Genomic DNA, 24,267 nt, shown 5'->3' with positions numbered 1-24,267 from the left:
TCACCTGCAGACGCGGATTGGCGTTCTTGTGCCGAGAGAGGGGAGTGCACACGAGGCTGGTAGAGGAAGGCCGAAGCAGACGAGGAGGAAGGATGGTTCTCGCGGAGTTGGTGCTGACCCAGAGGCGCGGCTCTGGTTGCAGTCGATGGCGTCCGACGGGAGGTGCTCAGTGTGTTGGTGTGGGGAAGGGCGTGCGATGTGTGGGGTGCGATAATCAGCCTGGTTGATGAGGGTTCGGTTGAGAGACGTATGTGCAGGGAGGAATCAAACAGGGATGAGGAACGAGGACAGGATGAAGAAAGAAAGGAGGGAATGATGTTCAGCGCAAAAAAAAAAAAAAAGGATCCACTTTACTCGACCATTGCCCCCACGACGTGTGCTTGCGTTATCTGAGTACCGCTGCCTGTCACCCCATAGTCAAAGGCTAGCTCAAAACGAAATGCAGCTGAAGGAACAGGTCGTTCTAGGCTGTCCTTTGTGGGGACAGGAGACAGCAAACAGAGAAAGAACAAAAGGGCGTAACAAACCTCTACTGCAAGTCCCGTCGCCACCAAAAATAAAGGTGTGTGGGGTAAGAGCATAGCAGTCCTATCTGTCAGCTTGAACAGGGTAGGCCCAAGCACTTTCGACCTGCGACTCTGATTTGATTCCCTTCTTTTTACTCATTCCACCCACCCTCGACCGTCCAGAACAAGCCAACCATGGACCACAAGCGGACCAACAACAACAGGATCACTCGCCAGGATGATTCAGGGACATTCTACAGAGATATCGCCTTTGTGCCCAGTGGCACATTAGCCATGAAGGAGACTGCCGCAACCTCCACCCAAAATAGCAAGCAAGAGGATGCAGTCCATGTCCGAGAGGTAAACTGTAGCTGCTACAAATGCTGTCTGCGCAATAGATCATTCACTAATGCTTTCCCTAACATGTTCTTCTTCGATACGGTAGTTTTACAAAGCTGTGCTGGCAATGCCACGGACGGTAGCTCCCACGAAACGGAAATCACAAAGGAAGCAGCGAAGCACTTCTAGGGCACAAGAACTATCACGAAACAACATACAAAAGCCTACTCCAATGCCATCACAGTCACCAGACGACTCGGTAGCAAGTATCACAGAGGGATCAACACCACTAGCGCCATCGATATCATCAGATCCCTCAGCAACGACGTCTTCATCCTCAATACCAGAAACGACTCCCTCATCCTCCGAAGAAATCGTCCGAAGGAACTGGCAAACAAATCATGGACCCGCTAGAGTCGTAGCCGAAGGACATGTCCTTTGCGAATCATGTCAGATCGAGGTCCGCGAGGATGACCTTGATAGGCACCAGCGTGGAACTGCCCATCTGATGTCACAAGAATCGCCTATCAAGCCCTTGGATACCCTGATACTTGGACATGTAAGGCCCTAAAAGCAAAAGTCCTCTATCGTTTTTTGTTATGAGCTGCCATTGCTACTACTAACAAAAGATAAACCTTTCGACTTTATGTATTTTTCCCTTTAACGAATCGTAGTCCAATAAGGGGTTCAGGATGTTGGTCAATAGCGGGTGGGATTACGAAAAGGGACTCGGAGCTCAAGGTCAAGGCGCGCGACATCCTGTTGCAACACGACTCAAGCACGATCGACTAGCCCTAGGAGCCGTCGGTGCCAGCAAAAAAGTCGTGACACATACTTTTGAAGAGATCGAGAAGAGCCGGACAAAACTCGTTCCTAAGGTAAAAAAGACCGACAGCGAGCTGCTTTTATGGTCAGTTATTTCTTCTGCCATGTTAAAGTACTGATGTTTCCATTCAATGATCTGTATAGTCCAATAGAAGGGTGCCGTTGAACTTGGAGGACTATAGGCGTATGGCAGAGAAGGAGCGGCGCGACCGGGTCAAGCTGATGACATACATGAAGAAGTAGAGAGAAACCAGGGACCACACAATGTGCGGAGCAAATTTTCAAGCTCAATTGCTGTGCTTCTGGAGCATGATCTTCTCATTGGACCACCGAACAATGGTATCATAGTTGATGGAAAGGTCAAATGAAGTAATTTTTAGTCAAAACTGCCTACGTATCAAGGACTTGCTAAAGATCTGGTATATTTGGTTGTTTACCCGCGCCCTCTGCTATATCTATACGTATTCTCAGCTGCAGCGCCGTACGATGGAGCAGGATGTTGGCCATATCCATACTTATGGCCCTGTCCAAGTCCTGGCGCCTGTCGATGATCCTGTGCTTGCTCATGGGCATCATCTCGGATGTTTAATAGTCCCCTCCGTCTCACACGTCTTCGACCGTCCTCTGAATTCAACTCTCCACTCAACAGCCCTCTGGCCTCCATCTCATCTAGATCGTCGTCGTTCGTTTCAAACGGGTCGACACCAAATCCTTGTCTGCACCCCTGGATAAAGTTGAACAGGAGAGCGAGAGCAAACGATGCCAGGAAGAGCCATTGCATATAAAAGAACGCGATCCCGAGAGAGGGTGTCGCCAAAATGATCGTAAGGATTATCGAGGATGTGACGGTGGTGACGCAGAACTCCGGGGGGGCACCAATGTGGCAGGGAACGATGAGCTCTGGTGCGCTGGAGCAGTCGCGGTTGCCGATGATGGGCATCGTGTTGTTGCACTACAGAAATTAAATGGGGTACACAGGATGTCGCGTTAGCAAATACGGTAACTACCCAGTTCGTTATCATGACGATATCGTCAATAGATCTTACGTAGCTCTGACTGCCAAACATGGAGTACTCCGGCGCTACGGACATGGTCAGTGAGTAGCTGAGCCCAGCAAGGCTGAGCATTAAGAGCATGGTGGCGGCTAGAAGCCCCTGTGGTTGGGTTGCCGCCCTTTTAAACTCGTATAAATTGACCCAAAGCACTCGGATGCCGATCGAGATAATGCCCTTAGTCGTTGCCCAGAACATGTACAGGATGACCATCACCATCAAGACATAATCGATAGGGAAATACTAGATTGTAGGAGAAACAGTCATAGAGAGAGAGAGAGAGAACTGATATCAGATTTTGCTCGCCAATGTCCTGCATGGAGGAAATAGAAAGATGTCGAGTGACTTACTGGCGAAGCCTTCAGGAAGAGCAGGTTGAGCAAGTTGGGCAAATCTTTGCCAATAAAGATATATCCGCATGATGCGCCGCAGATTTCGTCCGTCGTCTGGCCAATACTAGTAATGTTTTCCATATTCACAGATCTATGGTTAGAACCAGCGCATCGTGAAAGGTCATGTAAGATACTGTTAGCGCTGTTAAGACTTACCTCGTTATAAGTATCGAAACGATGAGGAGCAGCGAGAGTATCGATCCTGCTAACCCGACCAAGACCTATTGGAGACAAGTCCATGAGAATCTGCTTCATAATCACGTAAAAACATACATACACATACACATTGGCCCCATGCGCACAGGACCATGGGTTGTCCTGTACCTGAAATGGCCGGATAACAAACTGGCATCGATGGAACAGACTATCCCGCAGGCTCCGCATATGCCTGGACCGGCTCTCAAGCATTAGTTCCTCTTGCGCCAACTCAGCCATGGCCTGGCGATCACGATCTGAAAGCACAGGGCGCCCTCCTCCACCTAGGGGTCGATGCTGATATCGATCCATGATGATATTCTGTCGTTCACGGTTCACTGCCAACTGCACATTTATTTCGCTCGATTTTCCCTGCATCAGCTTCGATCCTGCGAGCAGGTGCAGCGGCAAAAGAGAGAGCCCTGGGGCCTAAAATAAGAAGAAGGAAGGAAGGAAGGCAGGAAGGAAAAAGAATGCAGTGGTCAGCATTTAGCATGGGCCAATTTGAATTCTCTGGAGGTTTAAGGCTTCAATTAACTTACGGTGTAAAAGACCAAGATGCCCATGCCTACCAAGGCAAGGACCCCAGAGACGAAGGCCATTGATCCTGATCCATCTGTTTCGTTAGTTCGGCCACCAAGGAACGTAGAATGATGCAAGAGGGATATAGGCAGTAAAGATGAATAAAGGGCACTAACATGATTATCAAAGGGAAGAGATTCCTGCATGATAGCAAAAAAAAAAAAAAAAAAAAAAAAAAAGATCCCAGACAGGAGGGCAGGGTAGGTCTTACCGAAATCTTTGAGGATTTTGCGTAGCCAGTCCAGATCGATGCCCTCATGTCTGTCCGGCTTCATCAGGAGGCCCGTCAGGAGCAAGGTACAGGCGACGAGCACAAAGAAGATCGTGTACTTGAGTGAGGACCAGACCTTTTGAACGGTCGTCTGGTTCTCATCGGCGAGCTCTTCAAAGTAAAAATACGCCAGTGGGATCCAAAAGAAGCAGAAACTGGCAATGAGACCATATGCGACTAGAGTGTGATAGGGATATAAAGAACGGCGAAAAAAAGGAGTGTGATTAGCACGGGGTGACATCGACATCTCCGTTCACAGTTTCACAGCAGGAGCAACTGCGATTGCAGCTGCAGGATTCAAGGCAGGCCAAAAACGTGAAAGAGATGAACTGCAAGGGGGGGAGGGGAGGACCATTAGAAAATGGTGTGTGTTAGAGTGCATGCATTGAATGGGAAGGCGTGATCCAACGTATCGAGTCCAGGTGACGACCTCGAAATACAATAATAAAAAAAAGAGATGGATGGATGGGAGCTCGTTACCATAGTAGATTATCTTGACCGAGAGCTGTAGCTGGGAAATCGCACTGTCTGTCGCCCACTCGTATCTCAATCCCGTTGCTGGGTCCATGAGTGTCGAGACAAGGAAGATGTCCACGGGGAACAATGCCACGGTGGTGAGGCAGAGCGTCAATGCCAGGACCGTAACGAGCATCGCGAAGGGTTCTCGATCCTGCCAGTTCGAGTAGTACAGCGTGAAGAAGATGGAGAACCCCAAGAAGCCCTACACATATCAGGACAACCATTCACGGTGCCGGGTTAAGTGTCGTCGCGTTCTCAGACACAGCAACAACCAAATCGGGGCATATAAAATTTTATCCAGGCAAACCCGAATGTGAATGGGGAATATGAATATTGAAATCTCCTTACAGCGCCCATGAGACCAAAGGCTCCCCATGCACCGATGAGTCGTAAGATCCCCTCCAGCATCGTGTCGTTGTTTCTGTGTTTGCTGTGATAGTCGACCCTGATTATCGAGCGAGGTGTGATACAGCGGGCAAAAAAACAAAGAAAGAAGGAATGGTAAAGGACGCGCTTCCTGCAAGCGCCCTGTGTCTTTTAAAGACAGGTCTTCAAGGCTAAACACCTAAACATCAGGATATTGACAGAAAGTTTCATCTCATCTGCGGCAACTGCGTTGGTCGCACTCCTCTGCTTGAAAATCGAGAATTATAGTAACCCCTCCGTCATCTCGGTATTGTGGCATCTCTGGTGAGCAGGACACCAGGACTTGGCTCAGTTTTGGAGCGGACGCGTGCATCCTTGTGAAATTCAGGAACGGAGGTGACGCGGATTGTCGAGATTCGCGATGATCGCCTTTCAAACCAGGACAATAAAACCGGGACCTGACAGATTTATAGTAAAAACTGCCAGTACGGGTTGCTTGACTATGGATGCTGTGATAATATGGGTCTCTAAACCGCGCCGGAGGGGGGGATTTTTTTTTTGTAACGGTAGTTTTTATTGTATCTAATGACTTGGGAGATGCGCTAGTACGGAGCGCGACTTGGATGCTTTGACCACTGGATGCGGTAGCGCAACTACCCAATGATTTAGGCGGAGAGAAGGGTGAGATGGAAGTTGAAGGGAAGGACGGAGTGGCAGACGGAGAGGACGTCTGCGAGCCTCGGTACCGGAGGCATCCTACGGAAGATTTTGCATCTTGGCTAGCGTTGGGTTCTGCGGACCGAGCATTCAATTGAATGCAAAGGTTACCCACAGGTCTGTACCAAAACCATCACGGCTGTCTTGCGTGGGAGCTGCGGAAAGGGAAGATCATATGGCTATATTTACGTGTCAGCATAAGACAGTCGCCCATGGTTGCAATGTCGACCAAAGGATCATCCTCAGCATCGTCGATCATCGTCACCCATTGTGGGATCTGTTTTTGCTGTCGTTCCTCAAGTTCCATGGTGGTCCCAGTATCGGAAATTTCCGAACCACCGCTCATCGTCTCGTCTTGGACCTCTCGGTCCATGTCGAAAATACAGAGGCCATGTTGGGAGGTGAGTGTGATGCGATAATGGTTCCAGGTCAGGTAGGCGATGAATGAGAGAGGTTTGTCGGCGTGCCGTCGTGTTTCCTGAGAAGCCGATGGTGGGCTAGTTCTGCCCAATGTAAGCTCTTGAAAGTAGCGGCTGGACCATCCGATCTCTGTGGGCTGGGGCGGCATTGCTTCCTTGCTCATTCTGAGCATCTTATCGCTCACGTTCCACCAACAAGTTTCCCACTCCTTGCCTTCTCCATCGGCGAGCGCGACAACACTAAAGTCGCCCTGCTTTCTGTGGGCAGCCCCTGTCCCGAACGCTGAAACCGAGTCTCGGCTGCTAATTACAGGCTCTTCCACGCTCCAGTTGATTTGCACGCCCCAATAATACAAATCCTTCCTGTATTCATGTCGCTTGCGCTCAAGGTCCTGTCCTGATTCGCTTTTTTCTGTTAATATTGCGACTAGAGCAACGGTTTTCCAATTCCAGATTTCGCCTCGGCCATTTCGATCCAAAAGGACGATTAGATGATCAAAGTCGCTTTGGGGAGGGAAGAGAGCCATGCAGGATGTTTCTGTGATGCCGCCCAGCGCGCGACATTGCCAGGATGGGGAACTTGGAATTGAGTCAAGGCACATGCTTTGTGTGTGCACTGGCTGGGATGGACCAAATAGCGAACTGGTCATAACAACGGCCTGTGTTCTTGTGCCCTGATGGATACCGAACAATGCTATCTTTAGGGAACCTTCAGCCAGATACAGTTTGACAGCTCGACCTCGGACATGCTCTTCGCGGGTGCTTGGGACAATTGTTTCGACCCTTCCTTGGAATGGATCAGGGCGATAGGGCACAAGACGTGGCTGTATCGAGTTGTCACTTGTGGATACGACAGGTGTGTCGCAAATATAGATTTCAATCGCCTAGTAAGCACCGTTTAGGTATGAGTTTTCTTTCTAAGGTTCCACATGTAACAATAACAATTTAGTAACAATATAACACGAACATACCTTTATCAGCAACCAAACGTCAAGGTACTGGACTTCGCCATCCAAGGCATTGAAAGGAGTACGACTTTGTTCTCCAAAAGCAATCACAATCACGACGCGCATTCTGCCTTGCTCATCTCGTTGCGCTGGAAACTGTTTGATGTCAATTAGCTGAGCTACACCCAAACTGCCTTCGTCGAAAGCCGGATACAATTGACGATCGGCTCGTTGTGCTGGAAACTGTTTGATGTCAGTTAACTGTGCTACGCCTAAACTCCCATCGTCGAAAACCGGATACAATTGGCGATCGACATCATGATGGGCCCAAAAGTAGCTAGGGATGATTGCTAAGGGCCTCTCATGGTCCGGAAGACCGTAGATCGAAATCCGATGATCAGTGTGGTCACTGAATGTGCACGCCTGCATGTAGGCAGAGATCGATGCTTGCGTGCCCAGATCAATATTGGAAACCGGAGAGCCCACGTTCCTCCATCTCGAAGACTTGGAAGATGGGCCTGGGGTACATAGGTACATGTGCGGAGGTTTTATACGTATTGCATGATCGAGGTTGATCCGCAGACGTGGTGGAACGGCCATATCTGTAAGGTCGCCTTCTACGGATGGTGCCGCAGGCACAGACCAACGATCTCTTCTTAGGAAATCGTCAATGACTACTTGCTTCCAGCTGTCCGTGTCCCTCTGAAGATGAGAGACCTCGGTACCGGCAGACCAGTGGGGAACCAGGATAGTGTACAGTCTACACCAGGCTCTCTCGTTCGTAGATGCTCGGAACAGACGGCAAGTCTGGGAGAAGCGCAGGAGGTCCAGCGGATGATGGAGGTAGGACTGGATGTTGAGGATAATCTCGTTTGGAAAGTCCACTAGAGAGGGCCGGCGTGCCTTCTTGTTGACTGGATTGGAGGAGGCATCGGTTTGTAGCAGGGAGTAGGCGAGCGACCAAGATACTTGGGTCCAGGGTTGAGATAGGTCCATGCACCTGGGATCACCTGGAAATACTGGATAAGCGGATTGCGGTTGGGTATCTTCGAATGGTCGCTTGAGGCTACAGTCCTTGGCGAGGTCCATTGCTACCTGGGGCGCGGAAGGGATCATGGGAGATGAGGTGGGTATAGCGGTGCGAGGGTGTATTGTTTCGAGAGGGTGTTGGTAGGTCTCTTGTTTAATGGCGAAGGAGAGTGGAAGGGTAATGGCCTAGTATTTATGCACGGCGCTTCGCCATGGAAATAGCTCCTGACAATAAATATATTTTAGAATACCTTAGGCCCATTCAACTCCTTGTACTTAATTAAAAATTAAATTAAGAGGTCCTTGACCTCTCTTCCAAAATCTGACTAAAAGGGGGATATTCAAAAAATCTCATTGTCAGAGCTCTAGACTCCCTTTTGCCATAAAATGCGCTTTTCATAGCAAAGGTGCATTTTATCGACTTTTGTCAACTGAATTGAAATATATAAGGGGTGTTATTCAATCAAGTGGTGACGTAAGATGCACATTATATCCTCGCATAGTTTGCCTCATATCTGCATCAGCTTGGGGGTGAAGTCGCGAGCCACCGAAAAGCAGCACGATTGGTGATCCGTAAATCCAAGCAGATATAAAATCTTGACTGAATAGTCCCCTTATATTTTTGATTCAGTGGAAATAGCACACATTTCCTATGAAATGTGTGCTATTTCGCAAAAGGGAGTGTAGCTCAATTAATAAATTATATTTCAGAGGTTTATCCTATTTCAGAAATTTGCCACTTCGCCCGACCGGGTTCCTACATAGGATATGGTTGCTCGCTTATCGACAATGGCTCCTCGGATCTTAAAACTCCTTCCTCCGCGGAGACTGTATGAGATATTCAAGGGTTTACAAAACGAAAAAACGGCAAATGTGGGGCTATGCCCACAGCCTCTCAAAGAAGGTCCGAAAGCGCAACAGCCGGAATATTTGGAGTTTTGGTAAACAGTCACACATTATTTTTGCCATCATCTTGCAACTGTAAACCAGCCTGCATCATTGAACCAGCAATCCTTCAACACACCATGTCTGCAGTGGTACTTTCCCCAGGAGCCGGAGCAGACAACGAAGCAGGCAGCGGAACAGACAATGGAACAATCGTAAGACTTGATGAGGAGATGAATCCACAGCTCGGGACAACGGCTGATCCTAAAACCTCAAGAGCAAGGAACACCTCCAAAAAGACAAATTCACATCTATTTCGAAATCCCAATGCGCCAGATGCGCTCGATTGCGTGGTATTGGGCAAGAATGGCATCTACACCCGAGCACTTTATGTGGATGTCCAAGCTCTTATACGGGCGTATGAGGAGGTAGACGCGAAAACAGCATTAGTAGGGTGACATACTCCTTGCCTCCTACTTTGCATTCATTCAACAACGTTTTCCTCTTTTTCGTATGATAGAATGACTGCATCGACTATCCAACATTTGCCTCGATCTGGAGAGAACAAAAGTTCTTCTTAATACATTTCGCCTGTGGTGAACGCAATACACGCGAGCAATTTATGTGCTCGCTTTTCAACATGTTTTTGGGTAAGCCGGTTTATCACTTTGTTTCTTCATGTGGCCGTCTTGATCTGCACAATGATGTCTACGCGTCTCCTCCGCGGATAAGCTGTGATGGAAGGAATGAGTAACCCTAATCGGCTCTGGAATGCCAACACGTCTTCGAATAGATGTTCTTTCCTCTGCAGAGACATTACCAGCCCAGGTGGGTGCAGTCTATGGCCTTTATCTTCTCTACTTTACACAGCCAAAAAACTTCAAAAAAGTCGCTATTCGGCTTACGATCGCGGCCTGGCAGAACCTGGAATTGCTATACAAACTCGGATTCGACTACAGTGCCACCGATCTCATATTTATCATTCACAAACTACGCGACCGAGGCGCCTTTATGTATGTTGCACAGAATGAGAAGATCAGCAAGGCATTGATGAATGAAAACGACGACTTGAGCGAGCGAGCTGAGAGGACCCTGGTTCGCTTGGAAAGGGAAATGAACAATTCTGTCTTGGTAAGGATTGATATTTGGGTTGACCATCTATCCCAAATGGCGTTTCTCAAGAGTATTAACAAGGTTTATGCAATAGGTTCCTGTCGATGGTCCACTGAAGCAGTTTTCCGAGCTAGCGACAGAGTACCATAATGCCAAAGTGGAGCTGATTGATGTATCCCTCGCTAAGAGAGCAAGTGAGATGGTCATGGCCCATTTGTGCAGGATCAAACCTCCAGATCTGGACCTTGCTACTGCGAAACCCAGACCTGCATTCTTGCGTGAAAAGCACGCTCCGACATCTCCATCTCCAACGCAGTTCAAAGCCGGCTCTACAACTGGACGTTTTGTCGATACGGATGGCGATAATGCGCGTGAAGCTACTGCGACTTCGAATACGGATATTGAGATGACAGAAGCGTCATCAAGCAGTCGAGAACCATTGACAGGACCAACACCAGCGTCTTCTGTCAGAGCTGTTGCATCCTCAAGCAGCGTATCAAGGCGTCAAGGACCAGGACCACGCCAGCCGTACACAAGACCACATGTCTCTCAAACGGAAAGCAATCCAGACGATGGAAAAGTGACGAGGAAAAGAGAAATGTCGAAAAAGAAGAAGCGCATTCTACCAAATGTATTCCCTCTGTCCATGCTCCAGGCCTCGACACCTTACTTCGCGGATCAAATAGATGATGTTGTAAGACGATATTTCAAGGATCGACTGTCGCGATTCGAATTTGCTGTTGGAGATGGATTGTCAAGGAACGACTATAAGTTTCCGACACAGCCATTGGTAATGATAACGTAGCAAAGGCTCTACAGCGATGTTGGATTGTGAATATGATCGTTGAACTAATGTGTGATGTTGCATACTATTCTGTCCTCCCCCACCCCTGTCAAATCGCGCCTTATAGTCGAAAAGGCGCGGGAGAGCTTTCCCAATTACCTCCGGACTCGAACTCGAGCTCGAAATACATGGAATTCGAAATATTCAAGAGCCAGACGAGCGCGATATGCGTCTGCTGGAGGTAATGAAGAACAGGCGGAAGCAAATTGCAGAACGTCGGAAAGGAAAGAAAACCAGCAGCAACACTGCAGGTTCAGGGACTGACAAAGGCGCGAATACGGATACGGACGAACATGATGTGGAGCATCCTGTCGAAGGTGCGGGCGAGCGTGACCAGGTGCACGGACTAGAGCTCAGGGGCACAAAATCCCCTGAGTGCGATGCGGAAGGCAATAGTTTAGATAAACGTGAGCGCGACGCAGAGAGCACTAATTTGGATGAACGTGAACGCGGCGATGAACACAAGCTTGATTAGGCTAATAAAACTATGGCGAAGTTTAGAAAAATGGAACTGATGTTCAGAGCATAGTCGATGGAATTGATCGAGACTTTGCTCGTGTTCGAGGGGCACATTAAGAAGGCTCTCAGGAGAGGAGCCTTGGATGACTGGCGAAGCAAGAGTGAGCCAATATCAAATTAAATTCTAGAGGCTTTGGTTCAAAAGACCTGTGTAGACAGTGCATAATCATTCTTGCTTCGCCTGTTTCGCACGGATGAATAAAGCGGCTTAAATTACATGGTACAACTTTGCGTAACTTATGCTAAACCACAATAAGGTTCATTTCTCGAAAAAGGGAATTCAATGGAAAACATGCATAGCTTCATGCGCCCATCTTGTCGACTAAATGCAATAAAACATGCTATAGGCCAGAATCAGCGTCTTTCGACATGGATCCCCTGAGCGGTTTCTCTTCCGATTCCTCCATCCACGCAGAGCCGCTCTCGCTCTCACTCTACTTCGCCCTGTCTTTGTCATTATCGCGGCATTTGTCTTCCGAGTGTCTCTTGTCGCCAGCCACTGTTTCCGGACTTGGTTTTTCCTTAAATTTGCCCCAGCGGCAGCTGTCGTGCATCCCAATGCGCTGAAAACAGCTGACCCAATAGCCCCGAGCCCAACAGCCCCAACAAACTGCAGAACTGCGCATGCGCAGCCTGCACCAACCATGCCTCCGTATGTGGCCCTAATAGCGGCAGCAGGAGTTCCAGTCACGATACCTCCAGCGCCTAATCCTGCTAGTCCGACAGCTCTGGTGATGACTACTGGTCGACAGCAATAGGCGGCCCCGATGGCGAAGTTCTCGGCTGTATTGCGTGTCATGCTTCGCCAACTCAACAAGGTTTGGCTGTTGGGGAAGTTTAATGTAAAGAGTTTTGCTCTCAAAACGCATCAAATGGCGAAGGCTTGATTGTGTCCTACATGCGCTTCCTGACTCACTGGTCTCGAACGCAAGTTAAAGACCATAATTGTGCTTGCTATAGACCGTAATATCCTAGAGGAGAACAGGTGTACAATAAAGAAAGACGCGGTTTCTTGAACATGACCGACTATTACCTCGGACTCTTCCGGTGCAATTGCTCTATTTATTGGTCACTGTATAGTCCTTACAGAGCAAGACTACAGACTAGGACGTAAAAAAAAAAATTGATGGCCCTGGGTTGCTGCTGGTGTCGCTAACAGGTCGTCTTGTGGGATTTCTCTGGTGACTCCGTGCTTTGAACACACACGATGGATACAGGGCTGATCAAGAAAAGATAGCTGCTATGACTGTTGCAATTCCCGCGACACAGATCGCAATTGTCCTGGCCGTGAGGAGCGATCCAGTTCCGATCCACTGCAGGAGCGCACAGATGGATCCAGTTCTGACCGTGCCTCCATAGGTGGCCATGATCAGCGTAGCCCAACTTCTCGCGGCGATACCATGAGAGCGAAATCCGAGGCCCCAGACAGTGAGCGTGATGGCTACTGGAGCTGCGAGTATCACGGCGAGCATGATGGCGAACACAAGGAGCAACATGTTCTTGATCTGGGTCGTACGGAAATTTGTGGTTTTGCTGAGAAATGGAGGGATTAGCGAAAGGTGTAAAAAGGCAAAAAAAAAAAAAAAAAAAAAAAAGGTGAAAGTGAAAGTGGACCCTAAAACCATAGCGAGGCCGATTGTCCCTCGAATCGTTTCTCTAAAGTGGCCAATGCTTGTCCCCCTCGCACGGTCATGCCAAGCTTTTTTTTTTTTTTTTTTTTTTTTCTTTTTTGGACCGATTCATGCGTGCATTCCAGGGCGACAGCGGTAAAGTGGGATGCAGCACAGTCTCAAGCACAGCTGCGAGTTCAGTGGCCATTGCATGTCTCGCATTTACTATACTTTGAAATCACTGGTCCAGAACAAGGACGAAAGGGGGCTTCACATAGAGAGTTCTGGACAGTAACATCGCAGAGCATAAAAGACGATTCCCCCAGGCTTCTTCAGATCGTTGTTGAATAGAGCAATGCTCAATCGATTTTTTATTAATGAAAAAACTTGTGCGTGAGGATCCGCTAGCTTGGAATGCATGTGAGGATCGCTTGCTTACTTGCAGATGGATCGCTTGTGGATCATCTGGTGTGGTGGAGCGGGGTGGGCAGTGAGCCGTTTAAATAGCACTCGCAGCTCCAGCAGCTGCAGCTCCAATGAGAAAGATGATGATTGACTTGGCGCGAAGGAGCGCCCCAGTCCCAATAGACTGCATGATCGCACAGAAGGATCCTGAAGGGACCGCACCACCATAAGTGGCCATTATTGATGTAGCCAAACTCCCCGCGGTGATGCCTGTGGGCCCAAATCCAATAACCCAGGCTACGGCGGTGGCGACAAGTGCTGCAGCGGCTGCTCCCCCAATGCCTCTGCCAAAAAATGAGAATATTGACATCTTGAATATGGCAGTGGTAGTGTAGATAGGTATGCGTGAAGGATGAGAACTGAGAAGAGGAAAGAAATAGTGCCAGCGATGGCGCAGCTGACCTTTGTCATTGTTCTCTGACACCTACCCAGTGCCCGCCCCTGTTGTCTTGGCTGGCTCCTCTGCGCACTTCGCGTTAAGCAAAGGTGAACTTGTACGTGACGAGAGACTGCTGCTTTATTCACCATAGCTGGCCCGTGCTATCAAGGATCCGAGTAGAGCAGGGTGACAGCACCGCCTGGCGAAGGTTCCCAGTAGAGAATGAAGCGTCTCTCTTTCGAGCACCGCATCCACACAGGCCCAGTAGAAGAGGTGCAGCTTTTGTTACTGCGCTGCCAAATAAAGGTGCCAGCTCCTTTGAGGGTCTCGCTAGCTGACAACTATTTCTGTCTCTTCTGCTTTCCCTCACCGTCGTCATCGTCGTACCCAACTCCCGTTTCGGTCGATACATCGGACGTAGTTCCAGCACCGTCCACACCTTCCTGCCCATTGGCTGGACAATCCAAGGCAGGACCGAGTTCATCTGCAGTTGGAGCTCGAGAGTTATCGGTCGCACTGCCCAAAGTGCCTCCGAACACTGTATCCGCAACATTTAATTCATGAGTCTCGATGGCGCTTGCTGAGTTCGACATCGAATCCTTGCCATCCTCGCTTTTTTTGTCGTTGTCCTCGCTCTCTCCATATTCGCTGTCGCCGTTTCTAGCCCTCATTTCCCGAAGTATCGCAGCAAGAATGACCGCAGCTGCCAACGCATAGACAAGACCTGCTTCGGCTCCATCGGATTTGCCAGTACCGACAGAGGGAACTGCAGTCGTCGTCGAATTCTTGTGCTGTTCACGGTCGCTCCCGTGTTTTTCGGTCTCACATCCCTGAAAGCAGCCTCAGCGGCGGCAGTTATCTCAGTGGCCCCGAGTCCAATAGCCCCAAAAGCCTGCAGAATTGTGCATTCAGAGCCTGCACCAATCGTGCCTCCATAAGTGGCCATAATAGCGGCAGCAGGAATCCCAGCCACGATACCTCCAGCGCCAAATCCTGCCATTCCGACAGTCCTGATGATGATTGCTTGCCGACAGAAACAAAGGCGGTCCCGATGGCGAAGTATTCAGCTGCACTGTGTGTCATGCTTAGTGAAGTCGAGGCGTGGTGTGTTCAGGGGTGGTTTGATTGCAGGGAGAGGGGGGCGAAAGATAAAAAAGGAGATTTTGCTCTAAAAGCACAGCAGTTGGTCACGGAAAGAATGTCACCAGTATTGTTTGTTATGTGCAGGTGGGAAGGGAACCAGTACACGCACATAAAAGACGATCCCTGAATCTGACAGGAAATCGCCCTGGATTACCAAAGTTTATTAACTATAGACTAGGATGAAGAAGGGAAATTGGGGTCGGTAGCTTAAAAGCAATATTGTTGGTAGCAGTGTGCCTACAGAGTCAGCCCTTGGGGTCGTCCACGAAAGAACATTGGCTACAGCTGTTTGAATAACCGCCACGAAGACTATAACTGTAAAGCATGATCCATTGTAAGTACGCGCAGACAGAGTCAGACCGATAAAGTCCAGGATCATGCAGTGAGATTTGCAGGCCCTAGCCCGGGATTCCAGGGACTGTAAGTACTGGTCTACTGGGAGCGCGCAGGACTAATCCAGGACGTGTGGGAAAGTATCTGGTCGTAGAGCAGCGTGATAGATTGATGGATTGGTAAAAAAGTGGGAAGAGGTAGTGCCAACAATGGCGAAGCCTATCTCTTTCCGGTAAATGCTCACTCCTGCATGTCGCATGTTGCATGTCGCATGTTGCATGAACCACAGTGGCCTTGGCCCGCCTTGACTATCTTTCGCACGGTAAATAAATAAATACCCGATTGCACTCAAGGGTTCGCAGAGATATTGTACTGGACACGCTGGTGAATGCGAAAACAAATAGCAGGCGGAATCAAATAGCAAACGGAAACAATTAGCACGATTCAGAGGACGCTTGGAGATAGAAAATGTTGCTGCTTCACTCGCAGCAATGATAGCCGAAGCCGCTTTATTCTTCATGTATTCTCGTATGGATTGCATGAATCTGAAAGGAGCAGTGTCCTTGAAATAGCAAGCGAAGGTGTCAAGCATAGGACCAATTGTCTCGGACTCTCTGTGTTTCACCGCATTACTTGTCGTCTTCATGCTCTCCATCCTGGCTGCCTAGTGCACCTGCGCCGGCAACGACCCTAGTTTCCCAAGTCCCTGTTGTCCACGCCAGCTCCAGCTCTCTTTTTCGTAGCCATTGCGGCAATAGCATCTCGGGAAAGCCCTGCTCCAATCTTACTGAGTCCAGTAGGGGCTGTGCTCCTAACGAAAGCGGTCGCAATCCCCGGCGCGTTCGCGATTCCCGTCCTGACAACTTGGAATGACGCCTTGGCTCCAGTCATATCGAATCCGACGGCGACTTTTTCCCATTTCTGAGAAAAAACGTATTTAGTTACATTGAAACTAGCGTCGGCAACACTCGCAAACCCAGACCCAGCTGCAGTGAGTTTTGAAGCGCCTGCAGCTCCAGCGGCAACTGTTGCAGCCCCCAATGCGCTGACGAAAGTTGTTCCAAAAACTCCGAGTCCTGCAGCCCCGACAGACTGCAGAACTGCGCATGCAGAACCTACGCCAACCGTGCCTCCATAAGTCGCCATAATAGCGGCGGCAGGGGTTCCAGCTACGATTCCTCCGGCTCCAAACCCTACTGCTCCGACAACACTGGCGGCAATGATAGGGGAGGCAGCGGCTACAATGACGGCAAGCGCCCCGGTAACGATTATCTCCGTCGTGCTTGTTCCCGCGTATCCTTCGGTGGTCGGCGCCATATTAGGCTTGGTGCTGTGCCAATTCAAGGTGTGTTGAGGAGTGTACAGTAAAGTGTTTTAAGATGTATTGAGATGTGCTTGGTTTGGGAGAAAGAGGCATAGCAGCATGGTGGTCCTCTGAAAAAGCTATATTTATAGCATTTTAAGATGGATTGAATACTACCATTTCGGGCGATCTAAACAGCAGAGGAGTGGGGAAACATACTGGTGTTGTTGTAGCCACGTCCTGTGTCGCCTTCAAGCCATACCGCTCTTGCTGGAAGTGTTCTTGGCGAGGTGAACCTCTGCTGGATTGCCCCCTGAAGGTCAATTGGGGAAAGAAGATCCAGCACAACCTCAGCAATGAAAATCGAATCATGCAAAAGAACCAGTTGATTTATTTGGTTACTAGGTAAGGTGTTTACATCGCACATCTGCAAATGAAGCACACTCGACGGAGAGAGAGACGTCTTGGTCTTTGTGGTCCTTGCCGGCTCAGCTGAAGTCAGGTTCTTGGCCTCTCGAATAAGGTGGTCGCTCTCGCTGTCGTTCTTTATCCGCTGGCTTCCTTGCTGCTACCTTTCCCACCATTCTCGTCCTCCCCAGACGTAAGAGCTGCGGCCACAATCCCTCCAACAGCGCCGCCGCCCGTGGCACAGACAGCAGTTGTTCCAGCGGCGAGGAGTGTACCAGCTCCGATCGACTGTAAGGCCGCACAGGCAGAACCCGAAGCGACTGCACCTTTGTAAGAGGCCATGAAACCTGTGGCCCAGGTTCCCGCACTGATACCTCCGATGCTAAATCCAGCCCCCCAGGCTGCGAGGGTGACGGTAACTGGTACAGCGACCACAGCGGTTGCTCCTATAAAGACACCAAGGGTGATTTTCTCGGACTTGAGTGTCATACTCTGGCTTTGGATGTGTGCATTTTGATTTTGATGTTTGAGCGAGCAGAATGAGGGAAGGGAAAACAAGAGTGTTAAAATCTCGTCCTGTCCCAACGCGATAATAGAAGTAGTGCCTTCCCCAGAAAGTCGCAGTACCACCAGTATAATCTTTTAACAAGCTCTCCTGCATCGCCCTCAAGTTACAACACTTTTGGAAGACCGCCTTGAGGGACCTTGGCAAAGTAAGCCTTGGCTGCACTGTTATCTGAAGGAAGGTCAATCGGCGCAAGAAGAAGAAGCAGCAATAAAGTGCCGTACTCCATGAACGTCCATGAATCTGTGAGTCGTATAAGAATTGGTTTGATTTATTTGATATTACTGCAGTTCTGCACTAACATGGCCACCGGCTGGGGTATTTACACAGGTTATTTGCAAATGATTTCTGTAGACAAAGAGCTCTCGACAGAGAAAGAGAGGTCTCTCACACCCACTTCAGCCCTGAATGTGTTGGTCTTGGTGATCTTTGCCGGCTCAGCTGAAGTCAGGTTCTTGGCCTTTCGAATAAGCTGGTCGCTCTCGCTGCGATTCTTGTGTTCGCCGACTTCCTCGATGCTACCTTCTTCGTCACTATCTTTCCCGCCATCCTTGTCCTCCTCAGGCGTAAGAGCTGCGGCCACAGCTCCTCCAACAGCCGCACCACCCGTGGCACAGGCTGCAGTTCCGGCAGTGAAGAGTGCACCAGTTCCGATTGACTGCAAGACCGCACAGGCAGAACCCGAAGCGACTGTACCTCCATAAGAGGCCATGAAACCTGCGGCCCAGGTTCCCGCACCGATACCTCCAAGGCCAAATCCAGCGCCCCAGGCTGCGATGGTGATGGCAGCTGGTGCAGCGAGCACAGCGGTTGCTCCTATAGCGACACCAAAGGCGATTTTCGTGGGCTTCTTGTATGTCATACTCTGGCTTTGGATGTGTGTATTTTGGTTTGGCGAGGGAAGAGAGATAAGAGAGCACAACCCTCGTGTGTGCCTTGCCTTTTTCCAAAGCGCCAAAACGACGAGGGTAGGATGTGCAAGCACAAGGTTTGCCTGGGCGTATAGCAGAGTGCAAGCAAAACAAAGCAGAGCGTATCCGGTGTCAAGAACAAAACTTGTTTATAGGGAGACGTGTGCACTGAAAGAAACCCTGTGCACCTTTTCCTCGACCAAGGCTTTAGTTGCAACCGAAGGAGAAACCCCAGGTGCGCACAAGGCCTCTCCACCCGTATATGGGTCGTTTGCGATACCATGTCCTTGAAAATAAGGTGCAACTGGGTTTCTTGTACATGTACCTTGTGTTGATGATTCTGCTTGCAAGCCACAGAACCAATTCCTGCACGGAAGAAGGAACTCAACAGCACGGGCATGGGAAGCTGCTTCAGTCCTCCTCCCCTCCCTCCCCAGTTGTCGATCCCTTCGCCCATGCTCGCCTCAGTATACAGAACCGCCACTGCAAAGTCAGTCAAGTCCCTCGTCCCACAGCTCGGCAGCACTTCCTCCGTCGCTGCTCACAACCTTGTCTCCCGCCGCTTCAAGTCGGGCGATGCTGTGGAGGAAGAGGAGCCTCGTCCCCGTAAGAATCATCAGAGAACATATATGCCGCCAAACTTGATGCTTGGATTGAAAGCCATGCAGCTATCGTGGCCGAGACACTACCACCTGCCCGCGTTTTTGACACGGGATCAGCCTGATTCGAATCTGATCACCAAGTCGCTGAGTCCTAGCCTTACCAACTTGTTCACTCGTTTACTGGCACCTAGAATTCGACACCCTGATGTCCATTATCACAGGATCGATCAACGCACGTAGGTGGCCCTCCAATATGCAGTATCTGCTCGCAATGGCTCCATTTCAGCTGTATCAGTATCTGACGCTTTTGTCCTTAATTTCTCGTTCGACAATAATAGAAACGGCAGGATCAGTTGCTACCGACCAGGCTAGACTCTCTCGTGGAAACTTCAGGAAAGGAGATGTAGGGATCGAAGTCCTATCAGGGTCATGGAAATGTACAGGATGGAAGTGGAACACAATGGATAATTGACATGTCCGCTGATCTGTGCCCATGCACTCATAATAGATCTACAAACCCTCGGATCTGAACGACTCCAAGACAATCACATATGCCCGCCCTCCCAAGCCTGTGGATGAGCTCAAAATCCTGAAGGTGAACCCGGTTGTCGAGTACAAGGTACCAAAGACGTTTCGATTCAATATTTGCGCAAATAGGTCATGATCTTTGGTGTTTAGGCACCGCATACTAACTATTAAATCATGATGTACTTCTCGCCGGAAATATAGAATGCCACGCTTCTGTCACACTACATCACACCATTGGGACGACTTATGTCGCGGGAACAAACAGGACTCTCAGCCAAGAACCAGCGCCGGGTCGCAAAGGCCGTGCGCCGTGCTCGTGCCATGTGCATCATCAGCCCTACAGCTAAGCTGCACTAAGACCAAGAGAAGGAAAAGTTCATCGAGGCGTCATATTTCATATCTAGAAATATTGTAAAACGAATAAAAAAGATCAGACATTGCATGGCATAACAAAGCAATTGATTTTCCCTGTCCCTGGAATGTGGCTTGTGTTAACTATTGCCTTTCTTGGTCCTTTGTCTTCGGGATCTTCTCATGCACACACGCTCCTCCACTTCTTCCTCGGCCACCTCAAGGACGACTCTCCAACGTCAGCCTGAAGCTTGTTCTCGGCTGCGGTCTCTGCGTTATACGAAAGGTAGCGGACGAATTTCTTGTCTTTTCGGATGGAGCCAACAACCGCCTGAGCGACGTGATCTAATCTTTTCTGGCCGTTTGAATACGTCCTTGCCAAATAGTCCGAGCAACAGTCCTCCTTGTACGAGATAAAGGACGCGACCTGGACGAGATCGATCCACAAGGTCCACCTCCTTTTCCATCATGGATATCAGAAGGCTGCTCAAGGCTACATGTCCCTTAGCAAGAGGGTATTGTCTCGCGAACTCTGCTATTCACCGCTCCTCCTCAACCTATCCAGGTGCTGCAAGTCAGGGATACAGCAGATCCAGGCGGGCGACAGGAAGCACTCAGGCGCTGCACACGAGCCATGCCTATCCATACCAGGGATTTACCCTGAATACACTGCACAGCCATTGGGATCACCAGCAAACGCGACACAGATCAACGCTTTCTTCGGCAGGATACCGGACACGTCGATGCAGCGTAGATCGGTTACAGGCATCCACTCTTCACACCCGGCCCTCCTTCCCTAATCATCATCGGACGTTGAGGCCTTCATTAACGAACTGGCGGAATCGACATAATCTAAAGAGTGCACCTGCAGGAGAATCAAGGGTGTTTGCAACAGAGACCAATGTCAACTTTAGAACCAAATCAACCGCACGTCTATCGTCTCGCCCGCGGCCCTCGTCATCATCGCCTTCATCATCACTATCGTCACTGAATACTTCTTCAACATCAGCATCAGCATCAGCATCATCTTCATCAGCACCAGCACCAGCATCGGCATCATCATCAATATCCACACCGAACCCCGCATTCTTCAAACCAATCCCATCATACCTTAAATCCAGCAATCCCACACTCTCGACCCTGTTCAAACTCGCCAAGGCTGCGGATCCCAGCCAAATTTCTCGCATGGGACGGAAGAGGCGTCATATGGCAGCAATGCATCGATTCAGACTGCAGCGGCATTTGAAACTGATGCAGAGATCGGCGCCCCAGCATTCATCAATGTTCCTGAGCCTGGACGGACATACAAAGACACGGCTCAAACCCAGTATTCAGTCACAGAGGAAGCTGAGGCGTTCGAAGCTCAGAAAATGGGCTTCTACCTCGCCAGTAGCAATGAAAATCCACACGCCTTCTCAGAGATACATGCATGTGCACTACTACTACAGGGCACGACCATACCCTCAGCGAATACGATTTCTAGGCTTCCAGCACTTTTTACGACACTCCAAGATGTTTTCCTCAAGAGGCCAACGGGCATTTTGGAGGGCAAAGACAGCACAGTTGCAGCGTACGATGATCAAGGAGAGGAATGCAATGTTCTCGTGGCGGCGGCCACTCGTGCGGCACTATCGAAGGCGATTGGAGGAGCTGGATGAGTTTCTGGAGCAAGACAAAGCTCAACATGCGATCCGGCGGGCCAAGTATCTGATGCTGGCGAAACCGTCTGGTGCGAGGCTTCCAGACGGAACTCAACTTTTGAGACTAGTCAAGATGGACGAGGCGCACTATGTCGAGTCTCAACGTGCTTCATCAAATATTGCGCCACGGCTGCAGCGATTCTCTACCCAGGATTATAACACCATTCTGGAGCGATGCGAGGACCTAGAGGACTGGGTGAACGGCTTCAAGATCGCCCAAATTTTATTCAGCAGATATCGGGCACCAAAGTTCGACTTTCAGTCTAAGGACGGCGCTGCGCCCAACACACGGACGATTGCCCTTCTCGCCTCAATCTTTGTCCGATCTGGTCGACCTAGCATGGCTGGATATTGGTTCAAATCTCTTCATGGTCGCTTTCCACATCCCATCCCGCTTGATGTCTACACAGCCTTTCTAGGACAACTGTTGACTACTCCTGGAGAAATACGATTGATGCAGTCTGTATTGGACCATTTGCATAAACATGGGCCAAAGCCTACGACTACAGTATACAATAATCTCTTGAGGGCGATCGGAACTCAGGAGGGCATTAGTCGCGCTGAGGCATTCGTGAAGCATATGTTGAGCCTGGGATATGCGGCTGACCGACAATCGTTCCGAATCCTTATCGACACATCGTTGAAGGAGTTGGATATGCCGAGGGCGCATTACTGGCTGGCAGAGTATGGGCGACAGGGCTTTGAAGTCATACCCAGGATGTTAGAGCCGTTTATGAGGACCTGTATCCGACAGATCATCAGGGACCAAGGCGGATTCAGCACCCAGTTCGCAGCTGTGGACGCTGACTCGTACTCTCAAGAGTGGATGTACAAGGCGCTACATGTGATCCGGTACATGTCAAGTCAGGGAATCGCACCGACAGCGACAACGTTCGAACTGCTGATTGAAGGGCTTTTGTCGCAGGGCGACCTGCTACAGGCTAAGAATGTTTTACGCATTATGAGAGGCAGCCCTCATCTGTATACTCCGGCTTCAAGGACCTGGATCCTATTCTTTGAGCACCACCTGGCTGTAGATGACCATTCTTCCGCATGGAGGGTCCTGAATGAGATGCGACGAGCTATCGAGACACAGCCGATTTCATATGGTTCCGTGCCGAGAAGGCTATATCATCAGCTGTTTCGTCATCTTCTCGAGCGCGATAAGCTTTCACTTGCAGAGAGGACTCTTTACGAGCTCATGATTCGCGAGAATAGGTACCAGCCGAGGGAGAGCGAGGTCGTCGATCTGATCTGGAAGCTGGACCATCATCCGGAGGCAGCCGAACGGGTGTATGAGTTGTTGTATTCTCACACCGAAAAGACACCTGCTGGACGTCCAAAGACAGTGCACTCAAATCGAATTATGGTGCAAGGACCGGTTCAGATGGCGCACGTTGGAGTGATGCGCGCCAAAGCCAGTTCACGGAATGATGCCTTGAGGGATGATGTCATGAGGTCTTGGAACGCGATGACCCAATATTTTACGGAGCGACAACTCAGCAGTGGTCATTCGACAACCAGTCTGGAAGAACAACAGGTGATGGCGCTTGCGTTCGAGCAAGTCGCCAAGGCCGCGCGTAAGTCAAAGTTCATGGAGCGAGGCCATGTCAGCGCACTGCAAGACCGAGGTCAAGGTGCGAACGACAATCAGACCGCGGACGGATGGGACTTTGGCCAGATCCGTCGCAGTTTGAGTGGGGGCCTTGGCCTGGGACTAAGGGCAGGTTATGGCATGGGTGATGCATCCATGGTGGCTGCTTCTCCTGCTGTTGCTGCTAGCAATGGTGGATCGGAAGCTGTCCCTTCGGCTTTAGCATCAAGGCATCTGGAGTTTAAGGGCCCCAATCGTATGCTGATCCAACAACTCTTGAAGCGGCAGGAGTTCCTGCAGCCACTGTTGGAGCGCCGTGATAAGAGCGCGTCGTCTACAGGATCATCGGCTATGGATACTACGGGCGGTCGTGATGTCACCCGATTTGAGACGCTGAAGAGCAGTTTTGAATGGGTTCAGGAACACCATATTCCGATCGGGATCGATGGGCTTAACAGCTACCTCGAAAGCCTGCTTTCCTACCAGAACGTTGATGCTGCCAAGGATGTTGTAGAACGGTTCCTTCTCAGCTCTGTCCCTAGCGCTAACGCTGACGCTGAGACCTCTACTACCTCACCTAATACTACGGAGGTGGCCAGCAGCGAAGAAGGCAAGTCGCCAGTATCGTCGTCATCGTCGTCGCCACTTTGTCCGGACGTGAACACGGTTCGCATCTTGAGCGAACACAAAGGGTTGATTATAGGGGGACTTGAGTTGGTGGATCGGGTTCTATGCAAGGGAGGGACCGAATTGAGCAAGGCATGGGCCGAGTACATGGAAAGCTCCCGGGGTCGAGTGTCACCGCGCATCCGGTCATAACGCCCTGCAGCACACGCATCAACTGCTGGGCCTTCA

At 49.9% G+C, this 24,267-nt stretch overlaps 12 protein-coding genes across 12 annotated transcripts; 4 read left to right on the top strand and 8 right to left on the bottom strand.

The window, feature by feature from the left end:
• The first annotated feature begins 301 nt into the window (after positions 1-301).
• BC939DRAFT_451991 (uncharacterized protein) lies at positions 302-2,041 on the top strand. Its single transcript, XM_051555747.1, has 4 exons — positions 302-866; positions 952-1,404; positions 1,520-1,723; positions 1,823-2,041. Exons 1-4 carry the CDS (start codon positions 702-704, stop codon positions 1,850-1,852), a joined length of 852 nt encoding a protein of 283 aa, XP_051412187.1. The 5' UTR covers positions 302-701; the 3' UTR covers positions 1,853-2,041.
• Positions 1,813-5,552, bottom strand: BC939DRAFT_165281 (uncharacterized protein). The gene is made up of 9 exons (XM_051550317.1): positions 5,030-5,552; positions 4,643-4,883; positions 4,103-4,339; positions 3,852-3,925; positions 3,439-3,738; positions 3,271-3,335; positions 3,073-3,178; positions 2,717-2,965; positions 1,813-2,622 (listed from the first exon to the last, which is right to left on the bottom strand). The coding sequence occupies exons 1-9, from the start codon at positions 5,087-5,089 to the stop codon at positions 2,104-2,106; spliced, it is 1,851 nt and encodes a 616-aa protein (XP_051412186.1). The 5' UTR covers positions 5,090-5,552; the 3' UTR covers positions 1,813-2,103.
• A 345-nt stretch (positions 5,553-5,897) lies between these two features.
• On the bottom strand, positions 5,898-8,246 carry BC939DRAFT_503319 (uncharacterized protein; the record flags this gene model as incomplete). The annotated part of the gene is made up of 2 exons (XM_051560389.1): positions 5,898-7,067; positions 7,155-8,246. 2 exons carry the CDS (start codon positions 8,244-8,246, stop codon positions 5,898-5,900), a joined length of 2,262 nt encoding a protein of 753 aa, XP_051412185.1.
• Positions 8,247-9,184: 938 nt separating this feature from the next.
• Positions 9,185-11,476, top strand: BC939DRAFT_503318 (small nuclear RNA activating complex, subunit SNAP43-domain-containing protein; the record flags this gene model as incomplete). Its single annotated transcript, XM_051560388.1, has 5 exons — positions 9,185-9,472; positions 9,565-9,694; positions 9,838-10,175; positions 10,252-10,947; positions 11,069-11,476. The coding sequence occupies 5 exons, from the start codon at positions 9,185-9,187 to the stop codon at positions 11,474-11,476; spliced, it is 1,860 nt and encodes a 619-aa protein (XP_051412184.1).
• A 301-nt stretch (positions 11,477-11,777) lies between these two features.
• BC939DRAFT_165238 (uncharacterized protein) lies at positions 11,778-12,448 on the bottom strand. Its single transcript, XM_051550316.1, has one exon. The coding sequence runs from the start codon at positions 12,317-12,319 to the stop codon at positions 11,843-11,845; it is 477 nt and encodes a 158-aa protein (XP_051412183.1). The 5' UTR covers positions 12,320-12,448; the 3' UTR covers positions 11,778-11,842.
• Positions 12,449-13,468: 1,020 nt separating this feature from the next.
• On the bottom strand, positions 13,469-13,974 carry BC939DRAFT_451976 (uncharacterized protein). The gene has a single exon (XM_051555746.1). It carries the CDS (start codon positions 13,903-13,905, stop codon positions 13,630-13,632), a length of 276 nt encoding a protein of 91 aa, XP_051412182.1. The 5' UTR covers positions 13,906-13,974; the 3' UTR covers positions 13,469-13,629.
• Positions 13,975-14,315: 341 nt separating this feature from the next.
• On the bottom strand, positions 14,316-14,974 carry BC939DRAFT_477288 (uncharacterized protein; the record flags this gene model as incomplete). Its single annotated transcript, XM_051558662.1, has 2 exons — positions 14,316-14,765; positions 14,801-14,974. 2 exons carry the CDS (start codon positions 14,972-14,974, stop codon positions 14,316-14,318), a joined length of 624 nt encoding a protein of 207 aa, XP_051412181.1.
• Positions 14,975-16,140: 1,166 nt separating this feature from the next.
• On the bottom strand, positions 16,141-16,767 carry BC939DRAFT_503316 (uncharacterized protein; the record flags this gene model as incomplete). Its single annotated transcript, XM_051560387.1, has 1 exon — positions 16,141-16,767. One exon carries the CDS (start codon positions 16,765-16,767, stop codon positions 16,141-16,143), a length of 627 nt encoding a protein of 208 aa, XP_051412180.1.
• A 364-nt stretch (positions 16,768-17,131) lies between these two features.
• Positions 17,132-17,710, bottom strand: BC939DRAFT_451974 (uncharacterized protein). Its single transcript, XM_051555745.1, has one exon. The coding sequence runs from the start codon at positions 17,648-17,650 to the stop codon at positions 17,300-17,302; it is 351 nt and encodes a 116-aa protein (XP_051412179.1). The 5' UTR covers positions 17,651-17,710; the 3' UTR covers positions 17,132-17,299.
• Positions 17,711-17,986: 276 nt separating this feature from the next.
• BC939DRAFT_451971 (uncharacterized protein) lies at positions 17,987-19,033 on the bottom strand. Its single transcript, XM_051555744.1, has one exon. The coding sequence runs from the start codon at positions 18,586-18,588 to the stop codon at positions 18,058-18,060; it is 531 nt and encodes a 176-aa protein (XP_051412178.1). The 5' UTR covers positions 18,589-19,033; the 3' UTR covers positions 17,987-18,057.
• On the top strand, positions 19,034-20,211 carry BC939DRAFT_451969 (uncharacterized protein; the record flags this gene model as incomplete). Its single annotated transcript, XM_051555743.1, has 5 exons — positions 19,034-19,243; positions 19,431-19,475; positions 19,578-19,642; positions 19,748-19,858; positions 19,969-20,211. Coding segments are annotated over 5 exons (587 nt in total), but the record flags the coding sequence as incomplete, so codon positions are not given.
• A 1,498-nt stretch (positions 20,212-21,709) lies between these two features.
• BC939DRAFT_477284 (uncharacterized protein) lies at positions 21,710-24,231 on the top strand (the record flags this gene model as incomplete). Its single annotated transcript, XM_051558661.1, has 2 exons — positions 21,710-21,821; positions 21,887-24,231. 2 exons carry the CDS (start codon positions 21,710-21,712, stop codon positions 24,229-24,231), a joined length of 2,457 nt encoding a protein of 818 aa, XP_051412176.1.
• Positions 24,232-24,267: the final 36 nt, after the last annotated feature.

Source organism: Gamsiella multidivaricata (genome assembly GCF_025024155.1).
Source record: "Gamsiella multidivaricata strain RSA 2152 chromosome Unknown BC939scaffold_33, whole genome shotgun sequence".
NCBI classification, from domain to species: Eukaryota; Fungi; Mortierellomycota; class Mortierellomycetes; order Mortierellales; family Mortierellaceae; genus Gamsiella; species Gamsiella multidivaricata.
This window is presented reverse-complemented; position numbering and strand designations above follow the sequence as displayed.

Coding starts and splice junctions, on each gene's coding strand:
- BC939DRAFT_451991 (XM_051555747.1), top strand. CDS start 702: ATGGACCACAAGCGGACCAACAACAACAGGATCACTCGCCAGGATGAT. Junction 867..951: donor ATGCAGTCCATGTCCGAGAG/GTAAACTGTAGC, acceptor TCGATACGGTAG/TTTTACAAAGCTGTGCTGGC. Junction 1,724..1,822: donor GGACAAAACTCGTTCCTAAG/GTAAAAAAGACC, acceptor ATAGTCCAATAG/AAGGGTGCCGTTGAACTTGG.
- BC939DRAFT_451976 (XM_051555746.1), bottom strand. CDS start 13,905: ATGTCAATATTCTCATTTTTTGGCAGAGGCATTGGGGGAGCAGCCGCT.
- BC939DRAFT_165238 (XM_051550316.1), bottom strand. CDS start 12,319: ATGACACGCAATACAGCCGAGAACTTCGCCATCGGGGCCGCCTATTGC.
- BC939DRAFT_451974 (XM_051555745.1), bottom strand. CDS start 17,650: ATGACACTCAAGTCCGAGAAAATCACCCTTGGTGTCTTTATAGGAGCA.
- BC939DRAFT_165281 (XM_051550317.1), bottom strand. CDS start 5,089: ATGCTGGAGGGGATCTTACGACTCATCGGTGCATGGGGAGCCTTTGGT. Junction 4,340..4,642: donor GGTCAAGATAATCTACTATG/GTAACGAGCTCC, acceptor ATCACACTCTAG/TCGCATATGGTCTCATTGCC. Junction 3,336..3,438: donor TTGTTATCCGGCCATTTCAG/GTACAGGACAAC, acceptor TGTCTCCAATAG/GTCTTGGTCGGGTTAGCAGG.
- BC939DRAFT_451971 (XM_051555744.1), bottom strand. CDS start 18,588: ATGACATACAAGAAGCCCACGAAAATCGCCTTTGGTGTCGCTATAGGA.